Here is a 15,249-nt window from a genome sequence, read left to right as displayed (position 1 = left end):
GCAAGGCCTTTTCTATCAGAGATTTTACAAAAGACTTTTATAAAGCCTCTTCTTTTGTGTGTATTTTATCATCAAATGATCTAGTGATGGTATCAGATTAGCAAATTTACAAGATTAACAAATCCCTACCTGTCCGGGAAGAGACGTGTTGCCAGCATATAGTTCATGGAAGTCTTGTGTTCGAGGTAGGACCTGAAAGACAAAGAAAGAAACTGGCTATTTCTTAGGTTTGGCTGAAGGGACAGAATATGGAAATAAAGCCATGAATCAAGCACAGAAGTGACGGGGTACTTATACAGTGTTTCTGAAGTAATATACTGTTCTCTAAAATGACAAAGTAAGAGAAAGTTGCTCAAATTAAAATTATAAAATATTAGAGTTGCAGCAGATAAAATAAAATGAAAAGAATAAATGGCGGAGTTAATTTAGAAGGTAAAAAGAAAGAAATGGCAGGATTTCTTGGATTAATAAAAAGTGACACACTAAAATCAGAAAATAAAACTGTAAGGTAAAAACAAAACCACTGGGGTGCCTGTGGCTCAGTCGGTTATGCCCAGCTCTTGATTTGGGCCCAGGTCATGACCCCAGGGGTCATGGGATGGAGCCCACTTGAGATTCTGTCTCCATCCCTGTGCCCACCCTCCTGCCCCAGCTCATGAGCACATGTGCATTCTTTCTCTAAAATCATTTTTTTTTTAATGTTAAGAGAAGAATTCTTAAAAAAAAAAAAAAAAAAAAAAAACACGACTAAAATTCGTATATAACTAAGAGAGAGGTCAAAAGAAGCCAGGAATGGGAGATGCATAAAGGGCGTGAAAATGTAGACAGATGGTTTCAACCATGTTATTTCTCAAGAGCTTTCAATGGCTCCTTGATGGCTACTGCAGGAGGCATACACTCTCTTCCAAGCTTTCCAAAGTTGGATAATCTATACCACCAATTCCTTCACACGCTGTCCAGAACGTTCCTCTCAACAGTGATCATGCCATATAGCCAGACCGAGGCCCCTCACAATCCTCTCACACCACTCCTTGTATTGATCCTTTTGCCTTGGTCTGGATACCTCCTCACACTCCATCCACTTACCATAACCTACCCTTCAAGAAGCAGCTCAAGTCTTCCCTGCTGCACGAAGCCTCCCCTGATAACGACTGCTCCAAGTCTACAGAAGCGCCCTTGTCTGAACTACCTTGCCCTTTACTGTATGCTCGACGGACCTGCCATACACTGTCTCACAGAGGAAAATTTTTCTTCTCCGAAAGCAGCATGTGGTAGCAGGAAAAAAGTTAAGATCCAGATTCAGAATACCTGAATCAGGTCCCCCTGTGTGATCATGGACGAGTCACATTACTTTACTAAGCCTTACTTTCTGTATCATTAAAATGGGGATAACAATGATGTCTATGAAGTACATTATAATTATGAAGAACTATACAAATGAGCTATTTTTATTATATGCATAGATAATTTCTCCATAATCATGCTGGTCACTCTCAAAGGGCAGGGGTTCCATCTAATATTGGTTTTATACTCCAAAGCACCAAACCACCAAACACAGTGCTAGGCACTTCGCTGATACCCAATAAATATATATATATAGGCATATATATAGGCACATATATATAGGTGTATATATAAAGGCATATTTGTGACATCTTCCCCACTCTAAATGAAGGCAGCGCAATTAGTTTAATATTCTTGGCCTTGCCCTGCTTCTTTTCTCAGAGGCCCCAGGAGAGGTAGAGTGACTTACCAGACTGGTAATTTAGAAAGAACAAACAGAAATGCTTCATCGAGCAGCTCCCTTTTTTCTCTTGGGGGACAATCTCCCGTTAGGAGGTATGTATCTTCTGCTGGTCTGATGGGGTCAGGTGCTCCCCACACACAGCCCAGTCTAACTTTGCCCAGAAATGGGCATGTACATCTGTCCAAACTGGAAATTCAACAAAAAGTGTGCCTGCCTGCAGATAGATATAATCAAGTCTCCCAACCTAGACTTTATCAGTAAAATAGGAGCTATTTTGGCCTCCTCTCTCCTTAGTCTTTGTCTTATTTCTCCATTGGTTCAGAACCAAACCAGTAAAGAAAGGTATCATTACTGGACTCCATAAGAGACCCCAACATTACCTGTAATTGATTCCTTCAAATTTTCCTAAAGGCACTTAAATTAAGGTCCTACTTCTTAAAATACTCAAGAGTGTAGATTTTCACTTTCATTAGTTAAAAGGTTATGTTTTCTAGGAACTGTAAACATTTAAATTCTTCAAAAACATAACAAAAGAAAACACAAACAATATCTTTCTGTTGCATTCCTAGGTCTCTGTAAGGTATAATTACATCGATAGGATATTTTGTAAGATGAAAGGAAGATTTCTCTATGAACAGCTGGGTTTTCAAGACAAAACAAAACAAACACAAAATGGGTACCTTCTTTTATTCCTCTAAGTTCTAGCTCTATACTTAGAACCACTAATATCCCAACTAGATCAAAAGCCACTCACCAAAGAAAAAGAAATGTGTTACCTATAAATAAATACAAAGATTCTCAACCTTATTGTAATCAGAGAATAATCATCACAAGGGATTTTTGAGTCTTTGGGTAAATACAAATCTGCTCAGACATAGGGTGAAAGTCCACAGGGCTGGGCAAAGAGGAAGGGGCAGGGTAAAGAACATTAAAAAGAAAGCATAAGCTGAATACTTTGCAGAATTCACCCAGGGCTATAAATTGATTGGTTCCCAGAATGGATAAATCTCATTGAATATGGGCTCATTTAACAGGTAACTCCAAAGAGTCTTTAATAGTAAAACTTTCCTAGACCTAAACAAGAGCGATCCTAAACAAATTTTTAAATGATAAAACATTTTTAAATGATCTAAGTAATGTTGAATCACTACATCACACATCTGAAACTAACATAACACTATATGTTAATTAAAACTGAAATATGTTAATTAACTGAAACTTAAAAACTTAAAAAACTATATGTTAATTAACTGAAACTTAAAAAAAAAAAAAGTTTTTAAATGAGCCTGAAAAAGATTAAGCTAGTCTACAAGTAACTTAACTGTTGGACACCCCCCCCCCCGCCAAAAAAAACCAAAAACAACTTTCAACAGCATTCAAAGAAGGCAATAAAACCAACCTACTCAACTACACATTTATAATGTCCAGCATCCAATTTTTAAAAATCACTGTGCATGTGAAGAAAAAGGAAAAATGTAACCCATAAGAGGAAAATCAGTCAGTAGAAATAAACTCAGAAATGATAGAGATAACAGGATAACAATTTAAAAATAGCTACTATACATATTATAATATATGCACAAGGATCTAAAAAAATCATGAAAATAATGGAAAAAAACAAAAATTTCTAAAGATGAAAAATAAAGTATCTGAAATGAACATTTCACTGGATGGAATGAACAGAAGATGTGACACCACAGACAAAAAGATGAATGAATTTAGAAAGAGAAATAGAAAACCATCCAAAATAAAGAAAAAGTCTAAAAAAATGAACAGAGCCAGACTTGTAGTATAATATCAGCCAATTTTAACATGTAGCCAGAGTTCCAAAAGGAGAAAGGAGAGGAAGGAAATAGAAAAAAAAAAAAATTTTTTTAATGGCCAAAAGCTTTCCATTTATGATGAAAACTATAAGCCCACGGACCAAGAAGTTCAACAAATCCCAAGTAGAAGAAACATGAAGAAAATGACACAAGGCATATATCATAATCAAACTGCTAAAAATCAGCCAGAAAGAAATAATCTTAAATGCAAGCTGAGGGAAAAAAAGACACATTATGCACAGAAAAACAAAAATAATAATTACTGTATGCCTCTTATCAGAAAAATGCAAGCCAAAGATAATGGAGCAACATTTTAAAAAAATATATTTTTAATGTTTATTTATTTTTGTGAGAGAGAGGGCGACCAAGCAGGGGAGGGGCAAAGAGAGGGAGACAGAGGATCCAAAGTGGGCTCTGGGCTAACAACAGAGAGCCCAATGTGGGGCTCAACCTCATGAACCGCGAGATCATGACCTAAGACAAAGTCAGGCAGTTAACCAACTAAACCACCCTTGTGCCCAATGGAACAACCATTTTTAAAGTGCTAGGAAAAAAGGACTTATATCCAGAATGCATAAAGAACTCTCACAGCTCAACTATGAGAAAATAACCTCATTTAAAAATGGGCAATTAGGGGCGCCTGGGTGGCGCAGTCGGTTAAGCGTCCGACTTCAGCCAGGTCACGATCTCGCGCTCCGTGAGTTCGAGCCCCGCGTCGGGCTCTGGGCTGATGGCTCAGAGCCTGGAGCCTGTTTCCGATTCTGTGTCTCCCTCTCTCTCTGCCCCTCCCCCATTCATGCTCTGTCTCTCTCTGTCCCAAAAATAAATAAACGTTGAAAAAAAAAAAATTTTTAAAAATGGGCAATCATTAAGGAAGTGAAAATAAAACCATAATGAGATAGCACTACACACCTCCTAAGGAGATAAATTAAACTGACCGTACCAATTGTTGGTGACAATGTGGAGGAACTGGAACTCTCATACACTTATTATGAGATTGTAAAATGGTGCAACCACTTTAGAAAACTGTATGGCAGTTTCTTACAACATGATCCAGTCATTTCATAAGTAGAATTTACCCAAAAGAAATGAAAGCATGCGTATATTTGTAATAACCAAAACCTGGAAACCAAAATGTCCAACAGATGAAAGGATAAACAAATTCTGGCATATGCCTATAATATTACTCAACAGTAGAAAGGAATTAAACCAATGATAGATGATACAACGTGTATGAATATAAAAATAATTCTGCCAAATAGAAAAAAAAGACCCAACAAATAAGAAAACAACCTGTAGAATTCTATTATATGAAATTCCAGGGAATGCAGATTAATCTTTAGTAACAGAAAGCAGATCATAGCTCCCTGGGGACAGGGATGGGCAGGGAAGGAAAGGGAGGAGCAAGAGAGAAGAACTACAAAGAGGCACAAGGAAACTTCTAGCTAGAGGTTATGTATTTGTTCATTAGGTTGCCTATGTGCAGGTTTCACAGATATATACATATATTAAAACTTGCCAAACTGTACACTTTAAATATATTTATAACTCAATAAAGTTGTTTAAAAAATAACATTTACGATACCATTCAAAAACATGAAACACCAAGTCATAAATTTTAAAAAATATGTGCAAGACCTTTACATTGAAAACTAGAAAATACTGCTAAGAGAAATAAAAGAAAACCTAAATATGTACTTGTGATCATCACCAGGTGATATATGGAACCAGGTGATGTATGGAATGGTTGACTCACTATATTGTACACCTGAAACCAATATAATGTTGTATGTTGACTGGAATTAAAATAAAAACAAGAAGAGGGGCTCCTGGGTGGCTCAGTCAGTTAAGTGTCTGACTTTGGCTCAGGTTGTGATCTCACAGTTCGTGAGTTTGAGCCCCTTGTCAGGCTCTGTGCTGACAGCTCAGACCCTGGAGTCTGCTTCAGATTCAGTGTCTCCCTTTCTCCTTGCCACTCTCCCATTTGTGCTCTGTCTCTCTCAAAAATAAATATACATTAAAAAAAAAAAAAAAACAAGAAGAAAAGGAGGAGGAAGGAAGGGAGGAAGAGGGGGAGGGAGGGAGGAAGAAGGAGGGAGAGGGGAAGGGGAGAAGGAGGAGGGGGGAGAGGGGGAAGGGAAAAGGAGGAGGGTGGGAGGGGGGGAGGGGAGAAGGAGGAGGGTGGGAGAGGGGGAGGAGAGGAGGAGGAGGGTGGGAGAGGGGGAGGGGAGAAGGAAGAGGGAGGGAGGGGGATGGGGAGGAGGGAGGGGAGAGGGAGGGGGAGGAGGAGGAGAACAACTAAATAAATGGAGAGATATATCACATTCATTGATTAGAAAATTCAATATTGTTAAAATATTTACTCTCAAAATTTATATGCTCAATGCAATGCCAAATCAAAAGCCAGCAGGCTTCTGTGTAGAAACTGACAAAGAAATTTTAAAATGTCTTGAGAAATACAGACGACACAAAATAGTCAAAATACTTAAAAAAGAACAAAGTTGGAAGACACACTATCAAATTTTAAGACTTAGTATAAAGCTACAGTAATCGAGACAAACACATTAATCAGTGTAACTGAATAAAGTCCAGAAACAGACCCCCACATATATTTGAATTAATTTTCAAAAAAGATGCCAATGGAATTCAGTGGGGCAATTTCAACAAATGGTGCTGGAACAAATGTACATCATATGAAAAGAAATGAACCCCAACCCTTACCTCACATCACACACAAAAATTAAATCAATACATATCATAGACCTAAATATAAAAGCTAAAATTGTAAACCTTCTAGAAGAAAGCATAAGAGAATAAGCTTTGTGAAATTGGGGTTGGCAAAGATTTCTTAAACAGGAAACACAAAATTTATAAATCTTCTAAAAATGTTGTCAATGGGACTTCACTGAAATTTAAAATTTGTTTTTTTTTTTTTTAATTTTTTTTTTTAACGTTTATTTATTTTTGAGACAGAGAAAGACACAGCATGAACGGGGGAGGGGCAGAGAGAGAGGGAGACACAGAATCGGAAGCAGGCTCCAGGCTCTGAGCCATCAGCCCAGAGCCTGACGCGGGGCTCGAACTCGCAGACCGCAAGATCGTGACCTGAGCTGAAGTCGGACGCTTAACCGACCGAGCCACCCAGGTGCCCCAAAATTTCTGTTCTTTAAAGCCACTGTTAAAGAAATGAAAAAGCTACTCACACACTTGGAGAACATATTCACAATATAAATATCTCGAGAAAGGACTTGTATCAACGGTCCTTTATAGCACAGTAACAACAACAACAGCAAAATCCTAAATTTAAAACAGAAAAAAAAGACACACAAATAGCCAATAGCACACGAATGCTCAGGATCACTATTCATCAGAGAAAAGCAAATTAAAACCACAGAGATATACTACACACCCACTATAATACCTAAAATTAAAAACCCTGACAATACCAAGTGTGGACAAAGATGAACAGCAACCAGAACTCTCATACACTGCTGGTAAAAGGTAAAATGGTACTATACCTTACGCCCTATCATATGACTCACCTATTCTACTCCTCGGTATTAACCTAAGAGAAATGAAATCACGTATTCACATACTACATAAGTGTTCATAACAGCTTTCTTCATAACAGTTCCAAACTGGACACAAAGCCAATGTTCTACAACAGGTGAATGGATAAATACATTGTGGTATATTCATACAATAAATTAGTACGTAACAATAAGGAACGAACTACTACTTCACACAACATGGATAATTCTCAAAAACGTTATGCCAAACAAAGACTCCAGACACAGGAGTATATATATTGTATCATTCTACTTATAGAAGATTCTAGAAAAATGATAATGACATAAAGCAGATCGGTAGACATCTGTGGCTCAGGATAATGAGGGCAAATAACTGTAAAGGGGAATGAAGGGACTTCTGAAGGCTACAGAAACATTCTACATCTTGATTGTGGTGATGGCGGTGGTTAAATTGGTGTTAATATTTGTCAAAACTTATCATCAAACCATACACTTAAAATAAATCCATTTTGATGTATGTTAACTAGATCTAAATGATGATTAAAAATAATATATTGTTTAGGCACAATAGAGATGATAAAACAGTTTTTTTTCAAACCAAGGTAATGATGACTATAAAATTTTTTTACAAGTATGTGACCCTGGGTTAGGGGGCTATTAGGAAGGAGGTGGGGGATTTTTTTTTTTCAAAAGGAAGAATAATGCACAGGTGGATTACATTAACGTTAATGCTTAGGTTGGATAATAGTCATACTACTATAAATAAATATGCAAAATAAGAAAGACCCACATGGAAAGCAATGACAACACTGTGTGACAATTAATCCAATGCTGTGGACCTGAGGCACAGATTTAAAAAAAAAAAAAAAAAGGTAGTCACCTCACCCATATATTTCCCATGTCTCTGATGTAGGGAATATGCGAATAAATCCACCTCTCCGATCATTTTCTTCCTTCACTCTCCGTAAAACTTTGATCTACATAAAGAGAAAATAAAATGAGTACTGATTTTAGAAACCGTAATCCAAAAGATTACAGAGCAGAGAAAGAGGGTTATGACCCACAAATATGAAAGAAGCATGCAGGGAGAAATTAACTCCATATAAGATGGAATTTTCTGAGAACAAGTTTCCTGAGAATAAGTTCCTCCCATCTTGAATCTTTCTCCTTCCAATGTAAGACATGAGTTGGTCATAAATATATGAATCGCTTACTAATGTTTATTGAACCCTGTGTTAACCCACAAAGGCCTGAAATAGAGTTATCTTTACCTCCTCCATTGACAGACCGAGCACAGAACCACCCAACTTCCCCGGAACCTTCTCTCGGGCTGAGCCCACAAGGTTTTTCATTTCCGCATCACTGGCAGAGAGGGGACGGGAACGCTATGGAGAAGTACAAACAGAAACAAAATGTTTTCCTCACCTTTTGGCATTTCCCTCTATTCAGTCCCTCAGCATCATGGTCTTTCCTAATATGGATAAGCTCAACTCCAAAGCCCATTTTCTGTAATTACTCTCTTAGCCTGAAACCCTGGGAAATAAATGAAAGCCCGTAGACTCAAAGGCAAGAAGAGAAAACAGAATAGAAGGAAAATGCTATGTGTTGAGAGGGAAACAAGCAGAAAAACAGGAGCTATGTCCACGTGATCTTCTAATCCAGTACTTACTCCTACTCTTGGTCTTAAAGTTCATCCAGTATTTTTAAAGATATGGGAAAACATCTGAAAATAACCATGGAGGATTGAATGTGCATTAATTTTGGTAAATAACACTATTCTTTTCAGCAGTGGACAAGGAGAGTTAGGAGAAGTGAGATGTAAGACAGAAAACCAAGGAACAATTTATTATGTCACAGGTGAAAGTTGGTCCATGGGATGTTTTAGAACTGGGGTGGGGGGTGGGGGGAGGAAATACTGAGATGACAGTCACCAGTGACACAGAAAAGAACTATGACCAAAAGACACACTGCGACTGCTGGACTTCAAGAGACCTTGATCAAGGATGATTGCCTCGGGCACTTCAAGGAGGAAGCCAAATGCGCCATGCTCCTCACAGCCTTCTGAAGGATGATCACAAAGGTCATCTGAGAATGGAAGTTTTAAGTCATTTCGATGTTAGGCGAGCAGAAAAATATCAAGGTAACAAAGCAAGTTGGATGGTATGAAGCATGTCAACACACTATTATTGAAACCGAAAAAGTGACTGATAAAATAAGAGAAGTACATCTGCCAAGTTCGGAGATTAAGAAATAATTCAAGAAACGTGGACACAAATTATCATTCTAGATTCCTAGAAGTGACTCTGACCAGAAAGAAGCAGTCCTATTGTGAAGGGCTTAGTTTCTCTTTAGCTAGACTACCTATGGAAAGGCTTTTGGTAACTAACTTTTGACCTTCTCAACAATACTCACTGCTACAGACTAAAGGTTTGGGTCCTCCTACAAATTCATTTGTTGAAGACCTAACCCCTGATGTGATGGTATTTAAAAACAGGGCTTCTGGGAGGTAATTTGGATTACATGAGGTCAGGAGGGTGAAACCCTGGCCCGATGAGATTAATGCCCTTAAAAGAAAAGGCATCAGACAGCTCGTACTCTGTCTGCCCAAGCATGTTGAAAAGAGGTCACGTGAGCACAGAGTGACACGGCATTCATCTACAAGCTAAGAGTGGAGGCCTCAGAGTGAAACCTGCTTTGCTGGCTCTTTGGTCTTGGACTTCTCAGCCTCCAGAAGTGTGAGAAATAAATTTCTGTAGTTGAAATCACCAAGTCCATGGTACTTGGTTATGGCCACCCAAGCGGACTAATAGTACGCACCTGTACTATTATGAATAGTATATATATATGAATAGTATATATATATAATATATATATGATGAATGCTTTTACCTTTGACACAAGGGAGACCAATACATACTAATCTTCAAAGCTAGCATGGGAGTTATAAAAGATAGATTTTCTAATAGGTAACTCCACAATGACATAACTTTATGAAGAATAACCATGAAATCAGCAGATATAAACAATATGTGAAGGCAGAGTCTTTTGCCTAAACAGCTATTCCAGTGATATCTTCAGAACCCAGAATAGTACAGGCATGGAGTAGGAGATCAATAAGTATTTGTTGAACAAAGAAATAAATGTCCTGACACATAGATTAATCATGGTTAGAACTAAATTTTGCAGAGGATTTTGGGGAAAATTTTAATTCCCTTGCAATCTCTGGAAATAAATTAAACAGTGTATCTTGGCATGAGAGGGGAGTCAACAGGAAAGTTTAAAGACTGAGGAAAGTAAACATATAAGTAAGTTAATCTTTTCAAAAATTTTAAAAGTTTAATGCTTACTTAGCATGTAAAGCCAAAATATTAACTGGATGCTTTAAGGACTCTTCTCATTTTATCATTGGCTAAAAATACTTATCGTTCACTAAAAATACTTTTTCACATGTGATGATGTGGCTCTGATCAGAAAGCCACTGGCAGTCAAGTGCCTTATCCAAGGTCAAGTTGCCTTATCACTCAGACTATTTAAGAGTACCCTAAGTTCTCTAAAATTATTGTAAGAGTACGGAGTAAGCACTCATTTACATGACATAACAAGGGGCACCTGGGTGGCTCAGTCGGTTAAACATCCGACATCAGCTCAGGGCATGATCTCGAGGTTCATGACTTCAAGCCCCACATCAGACTCTCCGCTGCCAGCGTGGAGCCTTCTTTGGACCCTCTATCCCCTTCTCTTTGCCCCTCCCCAGTTCATGTGCTCATGCTCGCTTTCTCTCGAGCATAAATAAACATTTAAAAAAATGATATAGCCAAAAAAAAAAAAAAGATTAAGCATTTTAGAATAGAAAAATTTATTTAAAAATGATAAATTGAAATATGTACTGAAGATTAATAATAAAAATATTTTAAGAAATAGTTATTAGCTGTCAGAATAGTTTTAAGAAATGCGTGGTTGTAGGGGCACCTAGGCGGCTTGGTTGGTTAAGCGCCTGACTCTTGATTTTGGCTCAGGTCATGATCTCACCATTCATGAGACTAAGCCCCACATCAGGCTTTGTTCTGACATCATGGAGCCTGCTTGAGATTCTCTCTCTCCCTCTCTCTCTCTCTCTCTCTTTGCCCCTTCCACGCACACACGTGTGCATGTGTCTTCTCTCTCTCTCTCTCTACCAAAATAAATAAATATTGAGAGACAGAGAGAGAGACAGCACATGCACATGCGCAAGCAAGTGGGTGAGGGGCAGAGAGGGGGACAGAGGATCCAAAGGGGGCTCTGCACTGACAGCAGCGAGCCCGATATGGGACTTGGACTCACAAACTGCTAGACCACGACCTGAGCCGAAGTCAGACACTCAACTGACTGAGCTACCCAGGTGCTCCAACAAATAAACATTAAAAAGAAAAGAAATGCATGGTTTTATAAGAACATGGATCAAATCACTACTGAATAACATCTAATCAGCACCCTCAATTTTTAAAAATTTTTTTGCTTTTTGTCCTTGTTTTGTTTTTATCGCTCATTTCTTGTCTGTTTTTTTTTTTTATTATTGTCTTTGTAAATTTTTAATTTTTATTTTTGATCTTTTTTTTTCTTTTTTAGGAAATCAGGAAATTTAGGAAATTAGGAAATATTCCAAAATGGAATAATATTACTGCTTCCAGAGGCTGAGATTATAATGATGTTGCAACCTTCCTCTACGAATCTAAACCTGCTCTGGGAAACAGTGCATTGGTGCTCCAAAATTCTCAATCTTCTCTCCCGGTCACTTTCAAAGAGTTGTCTCCCATACACATTCAGAAACACTCCTTTGCTCCCCAGAATCCACAGTTCCAACTCGGTCTATTTGTGCATGTATGTGGGTTATCTGAAGGAGGTGTGGAGGAATTCAGGAGATGCTCCTGGCTGGGGTCTTTGGAGGGTTGAAAACGGAAGGGGCTTAATGGTGTTTGTCAGATGCACGCTCTAGCTGTGAACTCCCATAAGCTGATGGCTATTACTCTTTTATCGCCACAAATATCACCAGGCTACAAATAAAAAGGCCAACACTACTCCAAGAGGACAACAATGTGGCTAGATACTCCTTTAATCTCTTCACCTATTTATTTCAAACTAAACTATTAACAAGCCTGAGAGGGAAAGAAATATGAAAAGTTGTAGCTACTGAAGTTTAAGTATCTCAAATACCTCTCTAAAATCCCCCAGGTCTCCTGTGTCTTCGGGGAAGATGCCGGAAAATATGAGACTAGAAAGTCAGAAGTATTTTTCCCATCTCAGCTTTTCAATAAATTTGAGATTAAAGAGAATTTTCTTTATCAGCGTAATATCTGTTGTACTGGTCTACAGAGACATGTGCTTACATAGGTACAACAGAGCATTAAAATCCCAGACCACTGGCTGAATTCTACCAGTATTTGTTAATGAAACAAACGATTAAGAAAGGTGACCTGAACTATAGACACAGGTGAAAGAAAAGGCAGAGAAAAAGAAGAAGAAAAGGTAACAAAGAGAAAAGAAAGACAGAAATGCTTCTGAATGCCAAGAAGACATACCTGGAGATTAAGAGCAAAGCAAAAAAAAAAAAAAAAAGAAGAAAAGAAAAAAAAAGGAATCAGACTGACTTGCCAAAAACAAGAGCAAAACCCTCCAAATGCAAGCCCTTCTGTGGTTCTGACCTTGTACATATCAGCGCAGCTACCTTCTCTGGGTGGTAGAATAAATCCACATGTTCCAGGGGATTGGCTGAACACATGAAGGAAATAAAGCTCTTCTGAATTTAGAGAGAACCAATGCCTCTGTCTAGATGACACCGGATTATAACTACTGGGTATTCAGATGGTAAACTGCCAAACCACTGCCTAGGTAAGAATTCTGCCATGCAACATGCATCAAAGATGTAAAATTATCATTAGTACAACTTATGAATCAGAAATATACCCAAAGAAGAAACTTTACATGTCTAACCTTTATCGGGAGGGAAGAACGGAGAATGTGAAATCATGGAGACAAGGAACCACCTGTCTCCACTCTAAGTAGTAAAAAAACAGATGTTGAATCATAAAAAGGATTCCCGACCTAAAGTAAGCAGGCAAGTACCAGCAATGAGAAGGGCTGAACAAAACACAGAACATGAAAAGGGCCAGGTATCATAAAAGATACCATAATTGAGGAGCAAGAATAAAACCTGTCTGTCAGAGAACACATACAAAGAATAAAAATGTCCCAAAGCAGTTTTACAAACTTTGCAATTCTGTGTTAGAAACAAATGAACTAGAAATAGCTTGATTTACATGTGACACGTCTTGCCACCTAGGAAAGGTAAACTCAAGTTTAAAAAGCAAAACGAATTAATGCTACCAAATGAAGTAAAAGGAACAAAAAGGACCACATATGAATAAATCTGGGAGGGAAATAAACAAAAAATGGTTAATAGAGAAAGTTTAAGTGTAATTCATAACCAGAAGTATACTTTGAAATGAGGGGAGGGGAAAAAAACAGAAAGTAAGTAGACTTGTGTTACAGTCAAAAAGAGATATGCAACATCTGGAAATCTGGAATAAATATAAGTCAGCAGGTCTAAGAGACATGCATCTTGTTATTAAGGGAACTGGTTTAAAAAACAAAAAACAAAAAACTTACCAAAACCACTTACAATTATGTTTGAAAAATCATGAAGAACTGAGGAGGTACCAGAGGATTAGAAAAAAACAAATGAGGTACCAATCTTCAAAAATGTAAGAAGTGTGCTCCTGGTGATTACCACCTGGTAAGTCTAACTTGAATCCCTAGTAAAATAATGGAACAAACATTAAAAGAAAAAAAATCCATAAACATTTAGAGTTTAATGGGCTCATGAAGAGAAGTACAGAAACTGCTTTATTTATTTTAAAGTATGCTTTAAAATGTTTATTTTTTGGACAAAATTACAAAAACGGGGGAATATAGCAAGTATATTTAAATGTCTTTGGGTTTTACAAAATCATTTGTACAAATTTCATAAAATTTTTATGTGAAGTTATACTTGTAATCTAGACTTAGTGTCATGGTATAATGAATAAAATACACCAACGAAAACTGCAAAGAGTTAAAAGATGTGATGTAGGATAAACAGTAGTGAATCAAATTAGGAAGTGATTTTCAGAATCCGTATTGACTAAGCATTCCTTAGAATCTTCACTGATGTCTGCGAGGATGGATAAACAAATAAATATAAAGTAATTTGCATTTGTGGATTACAGCAAATGTGAAAAGAATGGCTACAGAAAGAGTATCAAAGTAACACCAGATACTACCTATCAAATGGGTGAAAGGAAAATCAATAGACTCAAAAGTGTGAAGGGGTCTATGTGTCCAAGGTAAAGTATGTGTCCAGAACTATCCCAAATATTTTCCCAATGTTTTATCATTTCTTTCACGCCATACCTCCATGTATGTATTATGATCCTCATTTGACAGACGTGGGCAGTAAGCCTCAGAGATGTAAGGGAACTTGCCCAAGGTCTAACAGCTAGTTGGTATGAACCGGAGTCTATCCGACTCTAAAGTCCATGTCTTTTCCACAAAACCATGCCATCTGCCTTGGAACAGTGAAATGTAGTTTCTGGTGAATGGAAAATTCGAACCACAGGCATTCAAGGGAAGGAAGAAATGTAGAAAGAGACAATGGATTAAAAAGGAATAGTCAGACAACAGGCAAAGAACGGCGACTTCGCAATCTGACAGCAACAGAAAAAGAAAACTTGACAAAGTGTACGTGGCCAGAGCAGGGAACTTGTGTTCGTTTTTCCCTTGGCTCTGTCAGAACTACTGTGGAGCTGAGAAGGCTTCATTAACAGAAAGACAGTGACAAAATAGAACACTGCAAAGAACGAGAAGAGTCCAAGATTTCAACATGTATCAGATAGGCTGAGTAAAGCCAGAGAGGCTTTGTGTCAGGCGAGCAGTGTTCAAACACACAATCCTGAGGGAAGAGGCCTCACTCGCTCGCTTGCTCGGACACAGGCTATTGCAACCTACAAGGGTTCAAGCAACCGAGCCAGACAGAAGAGAATTAAAATGGTGAAGGGAAATTAAGGTTAGAATAAACATACCAAAGACACTTCTTTGGAGTCAAATGCAGATTATGAATTAAGCATTTTTCAAGTTC

General features: G+C 37.9%; 1 protein-coding gene across 16 annotated transcripts in view; it reads right to left on the bottom strand.

Annotated features, from left to right (window-relative positions):
* TTLL5 (tubulin tyrosine ligase like 5) overlaps positions 1-15,249 on the bottom strand; it is a 310,515-nt gene that overhangs the window by 219,231 nt on the left and 76,035 nt on the right. For all 16 annotated transcript variants that reach the window (XR_004343713.1, XM_030319609.2, XM_030319611.1 and 13 more), the window contains 3 exons: positions 8,372-8,485; positions 7,986-8,077; positions 130-192 (listed from right to left, as the gene is read on the bottom strand). Coding sequence is in view for 15 of the 16 variants with exons in the window: in XM_030319609.2 (XP_030175469.1) it covers positions 130-192; positions 7,986-8,077; positions 8,372-8,485 (269 nt within the window). In the remaining variant the exon portion in view is untranslated. The remainder of the gene's footprint in view (positions 1-129; positions 193-7,985; positions 8,078-8,371; positions 8,486-15,249) is intronic.

The sequence above is a fragment of the Lynx canadensis genome, chromosome B3 (genome assembly GCF_007474595.2).
Source record: "Lynx canadensis isolate LIC74 chromosome B3, mLynCan4.pri.v2, whole genome shotgun sequence".
NCBI classification, from domain to species: Eukaryota; Metazoa; Chordata; class Mammalia; order Carnivora; family Felidae; genus Lynx; species Lynx canadensis.
Note: the sequence above shows the minus strand (reverse complement) of the source record. Positions and strands in the feature narration are given on the sequence as shown.